This window comes from Lipotes vexillifer, unplaced genomic scaffold (assembly GCF_000442215.2).
Source record: "Lipotes vexillifer unplaced genomic scaffold, Lipotes_vexillifer_v1.1 scaffold668, whole genome shotgun sequence".
NCBI lineage: Eukaryota > Metazoa > Chordata > Mammalia > Artiodactyla > Lipotidae > Lipotes > Lipotes vexillifer.
The window spans coordinates 3,633,634-3,654,056 of NW_006785319.1; the positions used below are offsets into that span (position 1 = coordinate 3,633,634).

At 38.5% G+C, this 20,423-nt stretch overlaps 1 protein-coding gene across 1 annotated transcript in view; it reads left to right on the forward strand.

The window, feature by feature from the left end:
* NEK1 (NIMA related kinase 1) overlaps nucleotides 1-20,423 on the forward strand; it is a 178,810-nt gene that overhangs the window by 141,491 nt on the left and 16,896 nt on the right. Inside the window, exons 26-27 of the mRNA XM_007457386.1 lie at nucleotides 14,324-14,500; nucleotides 16,695-16,815. Coding sequence (XP_007457448.1) covers nucleotides 14,324-14,500; nucleotides 16,695-16,815 — 298 coding nt within the window. The remainder of the gene's footprint in view (nucleotides 1-14,323; nucleotides 14,501-16,694; nucleotides 16,816-20,423) is intronic.

Below are 20,423 nucleotides of genomic sequence, written 5' to 3' on the forward strand. Positions count from 1 at the left end.
TCTCACTGTTGTGGCCTCTCCTGTTGCGGAGCACAGGCTCCGGACGCGCAGGCTCAGCGGCCATGGCTCACGGGCCCAGTCGCTCCGCGGCACATGGGATCTTCCCAGACTGGGGCACAAACCCATGTCCCCTGCATCGGCAGGCGGACTCTCAACCACTGCACCACCAGGGAAGCTCCTCTTGAATCCTTTTTGTCAATTATTTTCTTTAATTAAAATTTTTTTCTCCTATTTACCTTACATATTTCTTGAGGCATTGTGTGTTTTGCTTATATGATCTTGTGTTTTTTCTAGAATATTTATTTTTCACATTTTTTCCTTCTTTTCTAATCTTTCCTGAGCTCTATCAACTGCCTCATTTCAGTTTCTTTTCTCACTGTAATTGTATTATATTGTAATTTATATTTTTTTGTTGTTCTCTTATATCTTCTACCATGTTCCTAGTTTTTCTATTTGATTTTTGAGTAGTAGGTTATAATTTTAATTTGTTTCATGGATTTTTATTATCTCTGGCCCACAGAGGACACTTGGCATTGTCTGGAGACTTTTTGGTTGTCACTGATAAGGTTACTACAGGTATCTAGTGGGGAGAGGCCAAGCAGAGTGCATATTGTAACAAGTGTTCTCCCAAAACAAAGACTTATCTGACCCAATAGTGCCAAAGTTGGGAAACACATCTATGAGGACACTATTCTACTTCTTCTTCCTTTTTTAAAAATAATTAATTAATTTGGTTGCATGGGCTCTTAGTTGCAGCAGGCCGGCTCCTTAGTTGTAGCTCCAGGGCTCCTTAGTTGCGGCATGTGAACTCTTAGTTGAGGCATGCATGTGGGATCTAGTTCCCTGACCAGGGATCGAACCCTGGCCCCCTGCATTGGGAGCACAGAGTCTTATCCACTGTGCCACCAGAGAAGTCCCCCTATTCTTATTCTTTTTTTTTTCTGACAGTAACTTTGTATAGAATTTAACAGTGATCCTTTTATGTTACTTATTTTCATGTGAAATTAGATTTGCTAAAATTTTAGAAAGGAAGAGTGGGTGAAAGTAGCTTTTCTAACTTCATAACTTGAGCTTCCTCTTCTGTTATTTTTATGACATGTTTAAAAACCATGGCCTCGTAGAGTCTGAGCTCTTCTGTCTTTGCTCCTTTCCCCCTCTTTTCTCTGTCCTTTGTTTCTGTTATCCCTGCACAGATCAATTTGGATTTTCTTTCCAGCGATTTCTCCTGAATGTGGGGCTTTGATCTCTAAGGGAGCTTCAGGTGGTTAGTTTCAAGAATTCTTAGGAGCAGACTGCCCCACACTTTTTGACTTCTCCACTGGTCCTTCCTTTTAAATGAAAATTGGAATGTGTAAAAACACTTCCTGTTTTGGCTCCTCTCCTTAAATTGGCCCATTGTGCTTGCCTGTGAATACTTGCTGGCTTTTTGGGGTTCTCCTGATCGGGTGCCCCATTGTTTCCCTCTGCTTTCATTTGCACAGATGCTATTGCCACCTGAGTCTGGAGCTGACTGTCCCTGATTTGTCCCTGTTCACATGTGTTTTGGGGGTTGTGAGGTCACCTAGATTTGCTTTAGATGTTATTTGTGGGTGTTTGGTTCTCTTGGTTTTGTCTGTTTTGTGGAGGGGTTCAGGGAAATTTAAAAAATAAAACAAAAAAACTATGTTCTTTGCTATCTTGCCAGAATTTCTCTATTTGGCTTTAAATATATATATATATATATATATATATATTTACATCTTTATTAAAGTATAATTGCTTTACAATGGTGTGCTAGTTTCTGCTTTGTAACAAAGTGAATCAGTTATACATATACGTATGTTCCCATATCTCTTGGCTTTAAATATTTAAGCCATGGAGGATGTTCTCTAAAAATTTTTGTTGAATTTGACTATTCTTCCCTTCTTAACATGTAACACCTATACTCTCTACCCAAGAAAATAATTCATGAGGGAAGTTTGCCTATAATTTTCCTTTTTTGTGAAGTGCTTATAGTGGTTTGGAATTAAGGTTTTCCTGACTTATGAAACAAGGTGGGAAATGTCGACTGAAAAAAAAAAAAGCACAACCTAAAAGTTGAGAATTATGTTTTATTTGGTGAACCAAACTGAGGACTTAAACCCAGGACACAGCATCTCAGACAGCTCCGAGGGGCTGCTCCAAAGAGGTAATGGGGGAGCTAGGATATATAGGGGGTTTTGCAACAAACACCAGGTAGTCAGAACTTCAAAAGATTGCTGTTAATTCGAGAAAACCAGACATCTCAAGTTAAGGAATTAATAAGCACTCTTCTATGTATGGGAGGATGCAAGAGTCTGGGCTCACTGAAATAATTATTTTTGATATTTACCCTTCAATATGCACCTCAGCTGTGTGGGGCCAGAATCCTGTGTTTTCTCATGCTGAGTCCCCTCAGGGTGCACCATTGGGGAGGGGGGCGGAGGGGGTTGGGGAGTGGCTGCAGCAGTGACTTTTTGATGGGGGGAGTATCCTGTTTCTATCCTGAGTCTCCTCAGGGCTCACCTTTGGGGCAGCTGTAATGTGATGGCTTACCTTGTTTATTGATATGGCAGGCAGCATTTATTATTGACAGAAACATTCCCATTTTGACTATATTCTGGAAAACTTTGTGAAAGATTAGTATTATTTTTTCCTTAAGTATTTGGAAGAATTCACCTGTGAAGCCATCTGGACTTGGTGTTTTCTCTGTGGGAAGATTTAAATCATAAACTTAATTTATGTTGTGATTTCTTTTGTGTCGGTGGACCATTTGCAAGTGTTTTGCATTTAATTTCCTAACATTTTGGGGGTTTTCTAGTTATCTTTCTGTTGCTTTGTAGCCTGTGTTGTGGTTACAGAACATCATAGTGTACATGATTTCAGTCCTTTGAAATGTTTGGTACTTGCTTTCTTGCCCAACTTACGGTCTCTTTTGTAAAAGTTTCATATGCATTTGAAAGGAATATGTATTTCACAGTTACTGTATTTATGTGTGTATTGGGTTGGCCAAAAATTGCCTTTGGTTTTTACATAAAAATGAAAGACACATTTTTCATTTTCGCCAAGAGTTTTATTGAATAACCTATTCACCCTTTTGTTCCACTACCTTCTGCCGTTTTTAAGGCAACTTCATAATTCCATGTTCCCAAAACTTTTTATCTTTTTGAGCAAAGGACTGTTCCAGGTGCCTTTTACAGTTTTCCAGGGAATTGAATTTTTTCCATTAAGAGAATTCTGTAAAGACCGAAATAAATGTAAATCCGAAGGTGCAGTGCCTGGTGAATACGGTGGATGAATGAGAACTTCCCAACCAAGCTCTAACAGTTTTTGCCTGGTCATCAAAGAAACATGCAGTCTTGCATTATCCTGATGGAAGATTATGCATTTTCTGTTGATTAATTCTGGGCGCTTTTTGTTGAGTGCTGCTTTCACTTGGTCTAATTGGGAGCAGTACTTGTTGGAATTATTCATTTGGTTTTCTGGAAGGATCTCATAATAGAGGACTCCCTTCCAATCCCACCGTATACACAACATCACCTTCTTTGGATGAAGACCAGCCTTTGGTGTGGTTGGTGGTGGTTCATTTCACTTGCCCCACGATCTCTTCTGTTCCACATTATTGGACAGTATCCACTTGTCATTGCCCGTCACAATTTGTTTTAAAAACAGAACATTTTCATTACGTTTAAGTAGAGAATCACACGTGGAAATATGGTCAAGAAGGCTTTTTTTAGCCTAACTTACATGGAACCCAAACATTGAAGCAGTTCACATAACTAAGCTGGTGCAGATGATTTTCAGCGCTTGATTTGGATATTTTGAGTATGTCAGCTATCTCCTGCGTGGTATAACGTTGATTGTTCTCAGTTAATGTCTTGATTTGATCGCTGTCAACTTCAACTGGTCTACCCGACCGTGGAGCATCATCCAGCGAGAAATCTCCAGCACGAAACTTCGCAAGCCACTTCTGACACATACAGTCAGTCACAGCACCTTCTCCATACACTGTACAATCTATTTTTGCGTGTCAGTGGCATTTTTATCTTTCTAGAAATAATAAAGCATAATATGCTGAAAATGTTACTTTTTTTCCTTCCATCTTCAATATTAAAATGGCTACACAAAAATTCACCAATTTGTTAAGTCTATTTTTATTTTATTTATTTTTTTGCTTGAGTAATGCTTGTGGAGTTGAATTTTTTTTTAACGTCTTTATTGGAGTATAATTGCTTTACAATGTTGTGTTACTTTCTGCTGTATAACAAAGTAAATCAGCTATATGTATACATATATCCCCATATCCCCTCCCTCTTGAGCCTCCCTCCCTTCCTCCCTATCCCACCCCTCTAGGTGGACACAAAGCACTGAGCTGATCTCCCTGTGCTATGCGGCTGCTTCCCACTAGCTATCTATTTTACATTTGGTAGTGTATATATGTCCATGCCACTCTCTCACTTCGTCCCAGCTTACCCTTCCCCCTCCCCGTGTCCTCAAGTCCACTCTCTACATCTGCATCTTTATTCCTGTCCTGCCCCTAGGTTCTTTTTTCTTTTTTAATTTTTAGAGTCTATATATATGTGTTAGCATATGGTATTTGTTTTTCTCTTTCTGACTTATTTTACTCTGTATGACAGACTCTAGGTCCATCCACCTCACTACAAATAACTCAATTTTGTTTCTTTTCATGGCTGAGTAATATTCCATTGTATATATGTGCCACATCTTCTTTATCCATTCGTCTGTCGATGTAGGTCCTTTTTTTTAAATGCACACTGATATGATAGCTGTCACGTGCAATCTAACAAAATTGTTTCAAATGAAGTTAAAGACAATTAAGTGCTACTAGAGCCATCTTACGGGAAAAAAATGAATGAACCTTTCATTGGCCCACCCAATATATTCTGTGTTGTTTAATCATGATGTTTAAATCTCCTGTATTTTTAACTGATTATTTGTTTGCTTGTTGTATCAGGTACTGAGTGAAGAGCATTAATATCTCCATGTGTATTTGTGGATTTTTTCATTTTCTCCTTTTAAGTCTATCAGTTTTTGATATTTATGCTTTGAAGCTAAGTTATTTAGTGCATAGCAACTTAAGTTGTTGCTTGAAAGTGTTTAGATCATTGCATTGGTCACTTTGTGCATCTTCCTGCTGCACTGACCATTTATTGTTATGACATGTCCATTTTTATCTCTAGTAACATTACTTCCTTTAAAGGCTGCTTTATGTCCTATTATAGAGCTACACCAGCAAGCATTCTTTTGGTTAATGTTTCCTTAGTATATCTTTTTCTGTAGCCTTTTCTTTCATTTTCTCTGACTCTTTATGTTTAAATGTGTCTCTTCTCTGAAATCTAGCCCCACAATCTTTGTCTTTTTTTCAGAGAGTTTAATTTATTTACATATAATGTAATTACTGATTTGCTTTGACTTAGCCTGTGTATATATTTGTCCCTATATGTTTTTTATTTGTCCCATCTGTTCTTTGTTTCTTTTTATTTATTTATTTTTTTTCAGTACGCGGGCTTCTCACTGCTGTGGCCTCTCCCGCCGCGGAGCACAGGCTCCGGACGCGCAGGCTCAGCGGCCATGGCTCACGGGCCCAGCCGCTCCGCGGCATGTGGCATCTTCCCGGACCGGGGCACGAACCCGTGTCCCCTGCATCAGCAGGCAGACTCTCAACCACTGCGCCACTAGGGAAGTCCTGTTCTGCTTTTTTACATTTTTTCCTTTTTGCTTCAGTCTGTTTAAATCTGTTGAGCCCTTTAGCATTTCACTGATTCTGTCTTCTGGTCTCTCTAACCTGTTAAACAAATCCAGTGGGTTCCTAATATGATACTGTGTTTTTCAGTTCTAGGATGTCCATTTCATATTTTTTATAGATTACAGTTTTCTGTTGAAAGTATTCATGGATTTGTCCATTTGGCCCATCTCTATTTTCTTGACCATATTAATCACTCATTTTAAGGTCCCTCCTTGAGAAATCTCATAACTGAGTCATCTAGATCTGTTTCTGTTGTTAGTTAGATCTGTTCTATTTCTGTTGTCTCTTTTTCTTGGTTTTCAGTCATTTTTTCCTGTTTCTTTGTTATAAACCATGCTTTATATCATAGAGCAATGAACTTTTTCTATAAATTGTTAGATTGTAAATATTCTAGGCTTTGTGAGCCCATATATACATATTCTTCTTTTAAAAATTTTCTACAGCCCTTAAAAATGTAAACGTTTTTCATAACTTGTAGGCTATACAAAACCACAGCGCAGGTTAGAATTTTTGTACCTGAGTTTTACAGTATTTGATTGGATGCCAGACATTGTGGATGAAAAATTTAATAGCCTCTGGGTAATGTTATCTTTCTTCAAAGAAGATTAAGTTTTCTTCTTAAAACTAAATAATGCCAGCAGATTACCTTGATACTGTTGAAGTTAGTTGTGGCCTGGTTGTTTCCAGGCGGTAGCTCTTGTTCCTACGCCTTGATCTGCCTGAGACCTCCTCTCAGTGCTGATGGTGTTTGTTCACCATGCCCTCCGCATTCCTGGGACCCGATCTCTGCTCTCCCTCCCAGCACCATCCAGATGCTCATCTTTGCCCAGCATGTCACCCTCCTGGCTGCTGATTTGTGCTGGTTTTCCCAGAGTGTTGCTTGTGAATGAATGCATAGTTTAGGAGTTAGCCGAAAATAGAGGGGATTTTTTTGTTGTGCTAAGGGGAACTTTTTGGTGATTTTTTTCTTTGCATTCTGGGTCACTTTGTAGCCGCAGACTTATTATCCCAGTAAGACTTGCCTTCTGCCTGTGTTGGACTTAGGAAGTGCCCGCAGGGAAGCTGGGATCGAGTGGAGCTCATCCTAGTGTTTGCTGCTGTCAGTCGTGGCCCAGTGTGCCCTACCTGCATCGCTTACTCGCCAGTGCTTCCAAATAGCTTTTTCAATATTTTTGTTGTTGTTCATCATTTATATTTATTTTCCATGAGCAGTTAATCCAATATGAGTTACATTGTCATGGCCAGGAAAACAAGTCCCTACATTTTTTTAAACTAACTTTTTTTTCCCTTGACTATAATAGTATATTTTCATTGTAAAACATTAGAAAATACCAAAAACTGTGCTGTAGAAAATTGAAATTACCTAGAACCTTGCTACCTAGAGATTATGTTCCTGTTAATCACATAAATTTTGTTTTTATTTAAAAATCTAGTTCTCTTGTTATAAAAGTAATCTGTACACATAATTAAAAATGCCAAGTAGCTCTGGAAGTCTTTTACGAAAAACTGCAGTTCTTAGACCTCACCCGTCACCTTATTTTCTGCTTCCCAGAGTCAGCCACTTACAGTTCTTTTGACTATTTGTTTTCTTATTTATCAACATAATTATAAATCATATACCTATACTATTACTTCTTGATTTTTAGAAATGTTTATTATTATTTTAGTTTTAGACATTATCTGTGGGCTTCCTACTTTGGAAGATAAGAATTTAGCTGCCTTTTCTCCATCTGTTGTTTTTTCCCCTGATCTCACCATATACAACTGTACTTCCTATCCCCAGATCCTCCAAATATACTTGTAATTTTGGTGAAATCATTGTACAGTGTTGGTATTACTTTGACCATGTATATTCTAATCAAAGCTGTGGTAATTGTACCATGACTGCTTTTCTTTCTTGCACAATATTTTGTTTTCCCTTTAGTGAATAATTGCTTTGTTTTTCACAAACTTATTTCTAGTTTGTTGCCAGACTCTTCCCTAGATATGTTTATCTCTTCTCAGATCGTCCAGATACATTAGGTATTATATGGGTCTAATCTTCGAACCATTTCTTTGGAATCCCCTCTGACCTGCTCCAAACCAGACGAGTTTTTCCTTCGACCGGCTGGAAAGATGTCATCCTGGCCTCTCCCCTAACCTGTCCTGATGTTAGATCTCTTATTGTCTGGAGTCCATGGCTTCTTTTTTCTTGATATATTCCCCCATTTTACTGGCATCTATGGGACAAGGGGCGTGTGTGTGTCTGTGTGTGTGTGTGTGTGTGTGTGTCTGTGTGTGTCAGAAATCGCTGCTGTCCTGAGGTGTCCAATCTTCCCTCCTTCCTTTTTAGTACTAGCGTCTCCCCATGCCCCCACGCCCACTTTGGATTTGGGTTGGCGCATGGCTGCCTAGGCAGAGACATCATTTCCCAGCTTCCTTTTGCAGCTGGGTGTGGCCGTGGGAATAGGTTGTATCCAGAGTAAAAGAGCCGTTCATATGGCTTTTAATCCTTTTTCCAGCTTTATTGAGTTATGATTGACAAATTTTTTAAATTATATATATTTAAGGTTTACAAAATGGTGTTTTGTCGTAAGTATACCTCGTGTAATGATCACCACGATCAAGTCAATGAACATGCCCATCACCTCACATAGTTAGCATTTTGTGTGTGTGATGCGAACACTTAAGATTTACTTTCTTACCAAATTTCAGGTGTACTATACATTGTAGGCAACTGTAATTAACCATGCTGTGTATTTGATCTCTAGAAGTTTATGCATCTTATGACTGAAGGTTTGTACCCTTTGCCAACATCTCTGCATTTTTCCCACCTTCCAGCCCCTGGCAACCACCATTCTACTGTCTGTTTCTGAGTTCGACTTTTTTAGATTCCAGTCATATGTAATATCATGCAGTGTTTGTCTTTTTGTGTCTGACTTATTTCACTTAGAATAGTGTCTTCCAAGGATTTCCTTCATGCTTAAGGCTGAGTAATATTCCACTGTGTATATATATATATACCACATTTTCTGTATTCATTCATTGACACTTAGGTTGTTTCCATGTCTTGGCTACTGTGAATAATGCTGCAGTCAACATAGGAGTACAGACACCTCGTCAAGATACTGATTTCATTTCCTTTGGATAAATACTCAGAAGTGGAATTGCTGGATCATATGGTAGTTCTATTTTTAGTTTTTTTGAGGAACCTCAGTACTGTTCCCCATAGTGGCTGCACCAATTTACATTCCCACTAACAGTGCACAAGGGTTTCCTTTTCTCCACATTCTCATCAGTATCTGTCATCTCTTCTCTTTTTGATAATAGCTGTATTAACAAGAGTGAGATGATCTCTCACTGTGGTTTTGATTTGCATTTCCCTGATTATTAGTGACGTTGAGCCACCTTTTCATATATCTGTTAGCCATTTATATGTCTTCTTTTGAGAAATGTCTATTGAGTTCCTTTGCCGATTTTTAAATTGCTGTCATTAATTAATAATGGCAAAAAATTTTTAATTTGTCCATTTTTTTCCGTTGAGTTGTTTGAGTTACTTAAATATTTTAGGTGTTAATCTGTTATCAGGTATATAATTTGCAAATATTTTCTCCCATTCCGTAGGTTACCTCTTTATTTTGTTGATTTTTCCTTTGCTGCGCACAAGCTTTTACTCATGTAGACCCACTGTTTTGTTCTGTTTTTGTTTGTACTTTGGTGTCATATCCAAAAATTTCTTACTAAGATGCATATGCTCTTTTTTGAAGTGCCTATTCAAGTGTCTTGCCTATTTTTCCATTATGTTGGTTTCCCTTTGGTTTTTAGGAGTTCTTTGTATATTCTGGTTAGAAGCCTTTTGTTAGTTACGTGTGTTCTAAATATATTTTGTCTTTTAGTGGCTTGTCCTTTTAAACTTGTCCTTAAAAACGCCAACTGTAAAGAAAAGGACTGAATAAATTGGACTATAATAAAATTAACAATTTCTCTTCAAAAAATGCCATTTAGTAGAATGTTGAATAGAAGGGTCATGTTCTTGATTGAAGGGAGTAAATGTATCATGTTAACTCAAGTCTTTTTTGAAAATACCCATTTTCAGATTAAGGAATTCCCTGCTAGTCTTGTTTTATAAAGAGTCATTAAATTTTCTCACCCTTTTTCTGATTTAATTAAGATGATTGTATGATTTTTCTCCTTGATTATATTAATGTAACAAGTAACACTGATTGATTTTCAAATATTAAGCAGGCCTTGTCAATATTATCACTTTTTTTTCATTGTTACCAAGCTTGCAAGTTAAGATTCCATTTGTGATTTTCTGATTGTGAGTGAATTTCATCATGTCACAGTCTTTTGGCCATTTTGCTTTGCTTCTCTGTAAATTGTGTGTATATTCTTTGCCTTTTTTATATTATATTTCCAATTTTTTTTTCTTGTGAATTTTTAATCTGGTATAAATAACCTTTATCTAGTATATCATCACAGTTTTTTTCCACCCTCTGCTATTTCACTTATTTTTATGCTATTTTTGGCCATACAGAGTTTTTTTTCTTTTTTTAAAATTTTCATGCAAGTATATCTTTTATTTATATCTTCTGAATTTCCTTTATTGGGTGAAAAATTTGGCAGATCTTTAGATTAGATAGATAGATAACAGACGTGTGTACACATGTGCATGCATGTACATATATAATCTTTAACTGAGTTGGAATTCTAAAATATTTTCCTTGGTTGTTTTTAGTTTTTTTATAGTAGTATTTTTTTAATTAATTAAGTTATTTATTTATTTATTTTTGGCTGTGTTGGGTCTTTGTTGCTGTGCGCAGGCTTTCTCTAGCTGCGGCGGGCAGGGACTACTGTTCATTGCAGTGTTCTGGCTTCTCATTGTGGTGGCTTCTCTTGTTGTGGAGCATGGGCTCTAGGTGGATGGGCTTCAGTAGTTGTAGCACGCGGGCTCAGTAGATGTGGCTCGTCGGCTCCAGAGCTCCAGACTCAGTAGTTGTGGCTCACGGGCTTAGTTGCTCTGCAGCATGTGGGATCTTCCTGGACCAGGGCTCGAACCCACATCCCCTGCATTGACAGGTGGACTCTTAACCACTGTGCCACCAGGGAAGTCCCGTCCTTGGTTGTTTTTAGACAATTATTATTTCAAAGGAATTTTAAGTTCACTTTATCGAATTGAGCATTATGATTAGAATTGTATTACATTTGTATATTGATTTTTGCAATTTTTTTTCTTTAAATTTTTGGCTGCACCCCGCGGCATGTGGGGTCCCTGACCAGGGATCAAACCCACACCGCCTGCATTGGAAGGCAGAGTCTTAACCACTGGACCACCAGGGAAGTCCCCATGATTTTTGGAATTTTTTTTAATTTCAGGAATTTAAGTATGTCTTTCTATTTGCACCGGTCTTGTTCTGTGTTTTTCAGTAACATTTTGTTTTGTTCATTTAAGTTCTAAAACCTTTTTTGGTAAATTTATTTTTATACAGTGGGTATATTTTTGTCTTTATAATATAGATGATGTATTTTTTCCATTTCCCTAGGTTGTTATTTCTAGTCAAAATAAAGCTATTCTGGGCTTCCCTGGTGGCGCGGTGGTTGAGAGTCTGCCTGCCGATGCAGGGGACATGGGTTCATGCCCCGGTCCGGGAAGATCCCACATGCCGCGGAGTGGCTGGGCCCGTGAGCCATGGCCGCTGAGCCTGCACATCCGGAGCCTGTGCTCCGCAACGGGAGAGGCCACAACAGTGAGAGGCCCGTGTACAACAAAAAAATAAATAAATAAAAATAAAAAAATAAAGCTATTCTTTCTGTTACCCAGCCATGTAAAATTTTATAGCCAGACTCTTTACTGAATTATTTCATTAACTCTATTAAGTTTTTTTCTTTGATATCATAAATCTTATAAATGTGCAGATTATCTCATCAGTAATAAGAAATAGGGTTTTTGTCCAGTAATTATTTATTCCCTTTCCTTCTCACTGCATTGTTAGACCCTCCAGAGCAATCTTCAGTAATCATAGTGCTGTCTGGCATCCTTGTTCCTGGTTTTAATAGACATTATTTTATAGCAGAACACTTAGACTGAATGAGCAGAGCACAGATGTGACCTCTGCCACTGTCACATTGTCAATGAGGCTTGGTGAAGGGAAGTTGTTCCAGAACATGGGCAGCACTGTAGTTCTGTTCTCATTGACCAGGAAGAAGTAAGAAGTAAAGCAGCTCACAAGCACCTGTACACAACTGTTTTTCCTAAGGAGTTAACTGAGCCAAGCAGTGCCTGCTAGCCCAGTGTTATAGAAGGACATGGGCAACACCGAGGCCCCACTTGACTTCAGTGATGATGAATTGAAGTTGGGACCAGGCAGCAAGGCTCTGTGTTTTTCTCCAACTGTTCCAGCCACATGTGTTCAGACATGACAGGCAGAAGATGGAATTGATGTGGAGTTGGGGTTTTGCCGTGAATACCGTGAGTTGAGGATGTATGGAAGAGAATGTTTTTAATGATGGGCTGTAGATGGATTTTAATGGGGATGATGGAGAGAGAAACCATGGTAGGATCAGTGCATTTTAGGTCCTGGTCGGGTAACATTCTTTAGAGTTGGGGTAGTAGAGGGAGGTGAGTGGAAACACAGGATGTTGGGAATTAGAAGGTGGGGTATTTAACAGTGAACTTTTTGAGGAGCTGTACTGAATGACAGGATCTCCAAGATGTGAGCACTGGAGTGACCGAGGGAGGGAGAAGAAAACATCGTGGAGATGTACTGACCAGCCCAGATAGATACCGGAAGGCTTATTGGTGTGACAGAAGTCCAGCAGATTAGCTAAGACAGAATGGGTGTTAGGGGGGCTCCCAGTAGTGAGCTGGAAAGGAGCTTCTCCAAGGAATGGACGGGACTGCCCTGGGCATCTTCCAGGTAACTGCAGTCATCTTTCTGAGCTGAATCCATCCTCTCCTGGTCAGTTTAAAGTATGGGAAGTCTCTGAGCAATTACCAGAAACACACAAAAACAGTTAGTTCATAATTTTAAAAATATCATTTTGACATAAATATATCATTCTGACATTTATATATATATGTAAAAGTTTCATCTAAAGGAAAAGGCAAGTAAGCCACCTTAGAAATGTATGTTAGCCACCTTAGAAATTTATTTTTGTTTATTTGTTTTACCACTTGGTTTTTTTAGCTTTATTGACTATTACCAAGTTTCAGTCTGTTTCAAATAATTAAATACTGCAACTGGGACATTAAAAATACAAACCAACTTGCCAAAATAATTGTATTCTAAATGTTATGTATAATATTATACATTTTATATTACATAAAGGGTTTTATACATAAAGGTAAGATTTGATTTATGATTACTGAAAATTCAAAAATACGTTTGAACAAAACATTCCTATGCATACATAAACAATAACTCAACTGGGATAATCAAAACCATACATGAGTGTGGTTATTAAAAAATAAAATTACATTCATACAACAATGGTAGAAATTGAAATCTTTTTATTGAGAGTATTATTACAGCATCACACACATGTGAATGATGTAACCTAATTCTGTATATTTAAGAATCTTTATGCTTGACACTGAAATATGTCTCTATCCCATGGGAAATTTTTGATTTAAAATTTTTTTATTTTAAGGGATTTTTATAATTCATAATCATTAAAATGTCTATCCATGGGCATAATGCAGACCCAATCCCAGCAAATAGAAAAGTCATGCGGGTCAACCATATCACATGTGTATTTCACCATAGTTTTAGAAAAATATCCTATTCAATTGTACAGTTTGGTCATGCTTCATAGTCATGCTTGTCATCAGTGATTACAGATGAGGCACAGAGCTTAGAGGGGAATATATATTGCTGTAGAGAACTAGGTACTAGAGCAGCGGTATCACTGGGGTGCTCATGTGGAGAACACCACCCAGACATGCTAAATTAGCTATTAACCTAGATGTCAGACTTTCAAAAAGGTTAGTGCACTGATGTGTACTAACTTGCTTGTTTTTTGTTTTTTGGGGGGTTTTTTTGCGGTACGCGGGCCTCTCACCGCTCTGGCCTCTTCCGTTGCGGAGCACAGGCTCCGGACGCGCAGGCTCAGCGGCCATGGCTCACGGGCCCAGCCGCTCTGCGGCATGTGGGATCTTCCCGGACCGGGGCACTAACCCGTGTCCCCTGCATCGGCAGACGGACTCTCAACCACTGCGCCACCAGGGAAACCTCTTACTTGCTTTAATGCTGAAATGTCTAAGTCCAGAATACTTGTCAAGTGAGTTTTAGTACTATCTCACTTTTAAATTTAATGAGAGCTGTGATTTTAAGTAAAGGCAAACATTTTTCTAACTGATCTGAAAAGCCTGAAAAACAATGTCTTTATAACAAAAATGCCTTTCCAATTTGAATTGTGTGGCTATCATGTGCCTTAATCGTTTATTAATTTCTAGTACATTACAGAACTTACCCAGTAATTACCTGCTGTAATCACGAACTTTGTTCTAAGTGCTGTTACAGACAAAATTCAAGTCACTTTGAGAACGTAGCGTGATTTTTCATCTTTTTGTTTTTTCAGAGATTTCTCCTCAAGGGGAGGAGTGCAAACCCTTAATTACTGGAGAAGAAAAAATAAAATGTATTTCACCTGAAATGAACCCATCAGCTACTGTTGATTCTTCTGTTGAGACAGACAGTCCAAACTTTAGTGAGCCATCTCCACAGACGGCATTGAAAACAGAAGGAAATTTGGATGGTATGTTTTAATGGGGCAAAATGAGATTGATTTGATTTAATAACACTTTAATGTCTTCTTTATAAACAGATCTTCAAAATATGTATATATGTTTGGGTGATTCATCTCAAATTAAGTTCACTTTTTTTTCTAGTAACTGGCCTTTTTTTTTTTTTTATCGCCACATAGCAAATCACCCCAAAATCCAGTGTTAAAAGAACAGCCATTTTACTCTGTCTCCTGATTTTGTTTGTTGGGAATTGAGTCAATGCCTGGCTCAGCCATGTGCTTTTCTAATCCATGTGCTCTTGTCTCTGTGATCATCTGGTCTCATGGGTCCAAGTGGGCTTAGCTGGTGTCCTGACAGGTACAGCTCAGAGGCTGGGCCCGGCTCGCCCCTTCCTCTTCATGCGGTCTCCAGGCCTTTCTGTGCGCTCGTTCCAGCAGGGTGGTCTGACGTCTCACAGAGCTCCCAGATCCCCAGGTGGAAGCCGCTTGTACTTGGAGAAGCCGCTTGTTCTTGTAGAAGCTTTGTCATGGCAGCACCCCACCTTCAGATATGAAATTCTGTCTTACTTATCTAGTGCTACAAAGCAGATTGCTCCCCGAACTTAGTGCCTTAAAAGAACTGTTTTGTTTTATCTCACACTTTTGTGCATAAGGAATTGGGAAGGTTCTCCTCCTCCTTGTGGCATCAGCTGGCATCGCTCAGTGGTGTTGAGCTGTCAGCTGCACCTCCTTGGAGGGTGGGGGATGGTGTCACTCCCACTTGTGGCGTCTCAGCAGCGCTTGGCTGGGCCTGTTCACTGTGTCCCGCCCCTTAGCTTAGTGTCAGGGCCTTGCCATGTGGTCTTTGCAGGATCGTTAAAGTTCTTGCATTGTGGCTTAGGCTTCCAGATTCCAAGGTGGAAGCTGCCAGTTCTCTTCGAGGCTGGACGTGGAACTGGCTTACGAGACTCCAGCTGTACTCAGCTGGTCCAGGCGATCTCACTGCCGGGGCAAACTCAAGGAGAGGGGCAGTAGAGTCCCCTCTAGATGAGAGGAACGCTGGACACCTTGCTTCATGTGTGGTTGTCTTTAATTCACCATAGTAACTTAATAGTTATGTAAATAGTCTTATTCATTAGAATCATAGTTAACACGTACCTTACGCCTTTTCTTAAAAAGAAACAAAGAAAATCCCTGTTAGGCATATAATAGAGGCTGTATAGCCTAGTGCAAGAGTTGGCACACTTCGTCTACAGAGAGTCACGTAGTAAATATTTTCGACTTTATGGGCAGTACATTGACAAGTCTGGTTTGTAGAATGAGTCATATTGATATGGCTTAAGGTGCTAGAGAACAAACACTCATTAAAAAAAACTTTTAAGGATCCCCCCCCAATTGCTTACCTCGTATGCATGACCAAATATTCATTTGAGTAAAAGATGAGAACTTTAAAGATTGGTACAATACCAATCATCTTTCTAAACTGGACAACTGATTGGAAACTTTTAAAATACAGAAGGAAAGAGTATCTGGATTTTAGGGAAAAAAGCGGTGGTCATGGTGGCTGAAATAAGGACTAGAGAAGAAAAAGAAAGGTTAACAAATGAAGACAGAAACCATTTCTCATTACTGTTTCCTTCCAGGAACTATCACCCAGATAAAAAATGAGCCACTGCCAGAAAACAGAGGTAGTACCCTGGTTGTTAATTGTCTGAGAGTCTAGGAAAATAGATTTAGTGCACTCCAATTATGTTCTCAATATCATTTTAAAAGTCCAGGTAATGGGGTGTTTTTTTGTTTGTTTTTCTTGATGATTGAACTTTCCCATCAGTTTCTAATCAATAATATCTTCTCCGCTTCCATGTTTCTAACCATAGATAGTGTTCTTTAAACTAGTTTTTATACCTTCAAGAAAGCAATTTACATATTACTGAAATTTTAATGAAGAGAAAATTTTTTATAATAATCAAAATACAGTGTACTGTATTTCTTTGGGGTATTTTTATTGCAGTGAAAATGCAAAAGGAAAAGTCTGTTATTTCAGAAACAACTAGAGAGTCACCACAGTAATATTAAAGATCTATAGATAAAATATTAAGTTTTTTGTTGTAATTACTATTAATACTTTAGCCTAAAACTAGGTATGATAATTTATAGGAGGTTTATTCCATTTTCTCTAAATGGATTTTGCTCTGAGACCTCTTTCTTGTTATGTTTCGCCGTGCAGAGCCTGATGACTTGGAAGCAGAATTTCTACAGGAGCCAAGTGGAGCAGACGGGGACAGTGGCTTGCCATGCCCTGTACTCGACGTATGGGTTAGTGAGATTGAAGAAGCAAAGGAGGCTGAGTACGTTACCTCTTTCTTACATTTCAAAACCTGGTCCCTTTTTTTAATACCTTTTAAAGAAATAGTGTAATAACCTGATATTATATTAAATCCTATTATAATACCTTATAAAAATAGTTTAATTTGGGAATAGATATTACATTCATGTGGTTCAGAAATCCACAAGTGTATAAATATAAACAGTGAAAAGTCTCTTTCCCACTTCTATCCCCATCCAGCAAATTCCCACTCTCTCTTCTTTCCAGACATGTTTAATAGTAATGAATATTAACATAAACAGAAGCAGAAGCGAATATACAGTCTCCCTCGCTTTTAAATACAGTTGTTAGTATAATGTACACATTTTTTATTTTAGTCAGTAACCTGGGAATTTTTTCATACTAACACACAGAGGGCTTCCTCTTTTTTTGTTATTTCATGGCTATGTAGTAGTCCAATGTATGAATATACTATAATGCTGATTAGTCTCCTACAGTTGTTGATACTACAAATGATGCTATAGTGGATAACCTAAATAATAAGGGTATTTTGCATGTATATAAGTATAGTCATCCCCCCTTATTCAACAGGGTTTTTCTCTTCATGGTTTCAATTACCTGCCGTCAACCACAGTCCAAAAATATGAAATGGAAAACTCCAGAAATACACATTCATAAGTTTTAAATTGTGTGCTGTTCTGAGTGGTGTGGCATATCCTGCTGTCCCTATGTGTCCTGTGCAGGACGTGAACCATCCCTTCATTCAGCGTGTCCACACTGTGTGTGCTACCTGCGTGTCAGTCACTTAGTAGCCGTCTGGGTTATTAGATCTGCTGTCCGGGTGTCCCAGTGCTCGTGTTCATGTGACCATTGTTTTGCTTAATGACAGCCCCAAAGCACAAGAGTTGTGATGCTAGCAGTTCGGATGTGCCAAAGAGAAGCCACAAGATGCTTCCTTTAAGTGAAAGGTGAAAGTTCTCAACCTAACAGAAAGAAAAAAATCGTATACCTGAGGTTGCTAAGGTCTATGTTAAGAATGAAACTTCTATCTGTGAAGTTGTGAAGATGGAAAAGGAAATCTGTGCTAGTTTTGCTGTCGAACCTCAAACTGTAAAAGTTACACTTACAGGGTTTCCCTGGTGGCACAGTGGTTACGGGTCCGCCTGCCAAAGCAGGAGATACGGGTTCGTGCCCCGGTCTGGGAGGATCCCACATGCCGCGGAGCAGCTGGGCCCATGAGCCATGGCCACTGAGCCTGCGCGTCCGGAGCCTGTGCTCCGCAACGGGAGAGGCCACAACAGTGAGAGGCCCGCATACCGGGAAAAAAAAAAAAAGTCATACCTACAGGGTGTGATAGGTGCTTAGTTAAGATGAAAAGACATTAAATTTGTGGGTAAAAGTCATGAACAGAAAACATGGGTTGGTTCTGTCCATGTTTCAGGCATCCACTGGGGGTCATGAACTGTATCCCCCTGTGGGTAAGGGGGGACTACTGTGTATCTGGAGGATAGAGACAAAGAAGTATGATTTTGTAAATGCAATTATTATTCTCCCCAGGGATTGTACTAGTTTATGCACTCAGAAAGAATGTATGAAACCTCCTGTTTTCCCCACAGCCTTGCCAAATTTTATTACCAAAGTTTTTGATTTTTGCCAACCTGATAGGTAAAAACTAGTATCTCAGTTTGGGGTCTTAGTTTATCTCTTTCTTTCTATTAGTAAAGTTGAGCACATCTTTTCAGATGTTTAAGTCACATTTGTATTTCCTTTTCTGTGAATTCCCTGTTTACATCTTTGACCCATTTTTAAAATTTGGTTGTTTGGTCTTTGATAAATTTAAGAACTCCTTAAATATTAGAGATATTTGCCTTGGTTATTATGTGAATTGTAACTATTTTTTCACTGTTGGTCACTTATGTTTTATTTTTTTGCCATGCAGAAGTTTTTTGGTTGTTTGTTTTTACGTTGTCATGTTTACCTGGATTTTGATAATTATTCAGAGAAACTTTGTTTTCTCTAAGGTTTTGAAAGAGTATTTCAGTCTTTTCTTCTGGTACTTTCATGTAGGCGCTTCTTATATTTACCGCTTTGATCTATTTGGAATTTATCCTGGTGTCCATGGACTCGGTTTTTCTTCCAGATGGCTACACAGTTACCGTAACTCCATTTATTAAAGAGCCCAACCTTTCCTGCACAAATATAAAATGCCACTTTTAACATGTACTGAATTTTCTTAATTATTTGGGTTCATGCTCAATACTTTATTTTCCTGTTGCATTGATATTTGTTCAGTGTGCTGGTACATACTGTTTTAATTAAAATATAAAAGATATTTTAAGATCATGTAAGGCTTATTCACTTTCATCGCTCTTCTTGCCCGTATAATTTTTCATCTGAATTTAGAATTTATTAAATTTAGCCCACCTTCCCTCACATAAAAAAAATCAGTTTATATTTTATCGGGATGCTATCATAAATTAATGTAGGGACACGAACATGCTGTGTGTGTTCTTCCTGTCCAAGAAGAACAGAATAGGCCTTGTTTTATGATCAGCGTGGGAGTTTTCTTTATCTAGGCTTTGTGCTTTCATGGGTAAGCTTATTCCTAGGTTTATTATCTTTTGTTTGGTGTTTTAAATGGTGCCTATTCCTCTGTGAGATCTTGTAACTAGAAGGTTGTATGTATGAAAGCTGTGGATTTCTTTATATATGGTGGTATATTATATACCACCATATCTTATTGGTATCTACTATCGTTCATGATAGATTTTCAGTTGAATCTTTTGTATTTTTCAGCTGTACAGTCATATCATATGAAAATAATGATGGCTTTATGTCTTTCCAGTTTTTTTTGTTTTGTTTTGTTTTTGCGGTACGCGGGCCTCTCACTGTTGTGGCCTCTACCGTTGCGGAGCACAGGCTCCGGACGCGCAGGCTCAGCAGCCGTGGCTCACGGGCCTAGCCGTTCTGCAGCATGTGGGATCTTCCCAGACCGGGGCACGAACACATGTCCCCTGCATCGGCAGGCGGACTCTGAACCACTGCGCCACCAGGGAAGCCCTTTCCAGTATTTTTTAACACTCATTTCTTTCTCTCCAGTTGCATTGCTTAGTACACCTTTTATACAGTGTTAAATATTGGAAATAGGGCTATCTTTGTCTTGTTCTTAATTTCAGTGAAATGATTCTAATGTTAATCCTCGTTAGGCATAACTGTAATTTCTAGCTCAGAGCAGTATCTACTCATATTTTACTGGCTAAAAAAGTCAGGAGTGTATTTTGTCAAATGACCTTTCGGTATCTATGGATTTTGATAATTATGGAACCATTGGAACCATTCATATGGAACCATTCATATAATTGTTTTCCTTTATCTATTGGTATAATGAATTATATTAATAGGTTACCTAATATTGAACTATCCTGCATACCTTAGTAAACTCTACTTGGCCATGATGTGCTACTATTTTAATGTACTTCTGTTTGCTAATGGTTCATTTTAGAATTTTTGCATTAGTACTCTGGAGAGTCATCTGTAGTTCCCTTTCGTCATGGGAAATCACTGTTGTATTTTGGTGTTCTTTTTATCTTCCTTCTTAAAAAGTAATTGGAAGTTCCTTCCTTTGCTGTG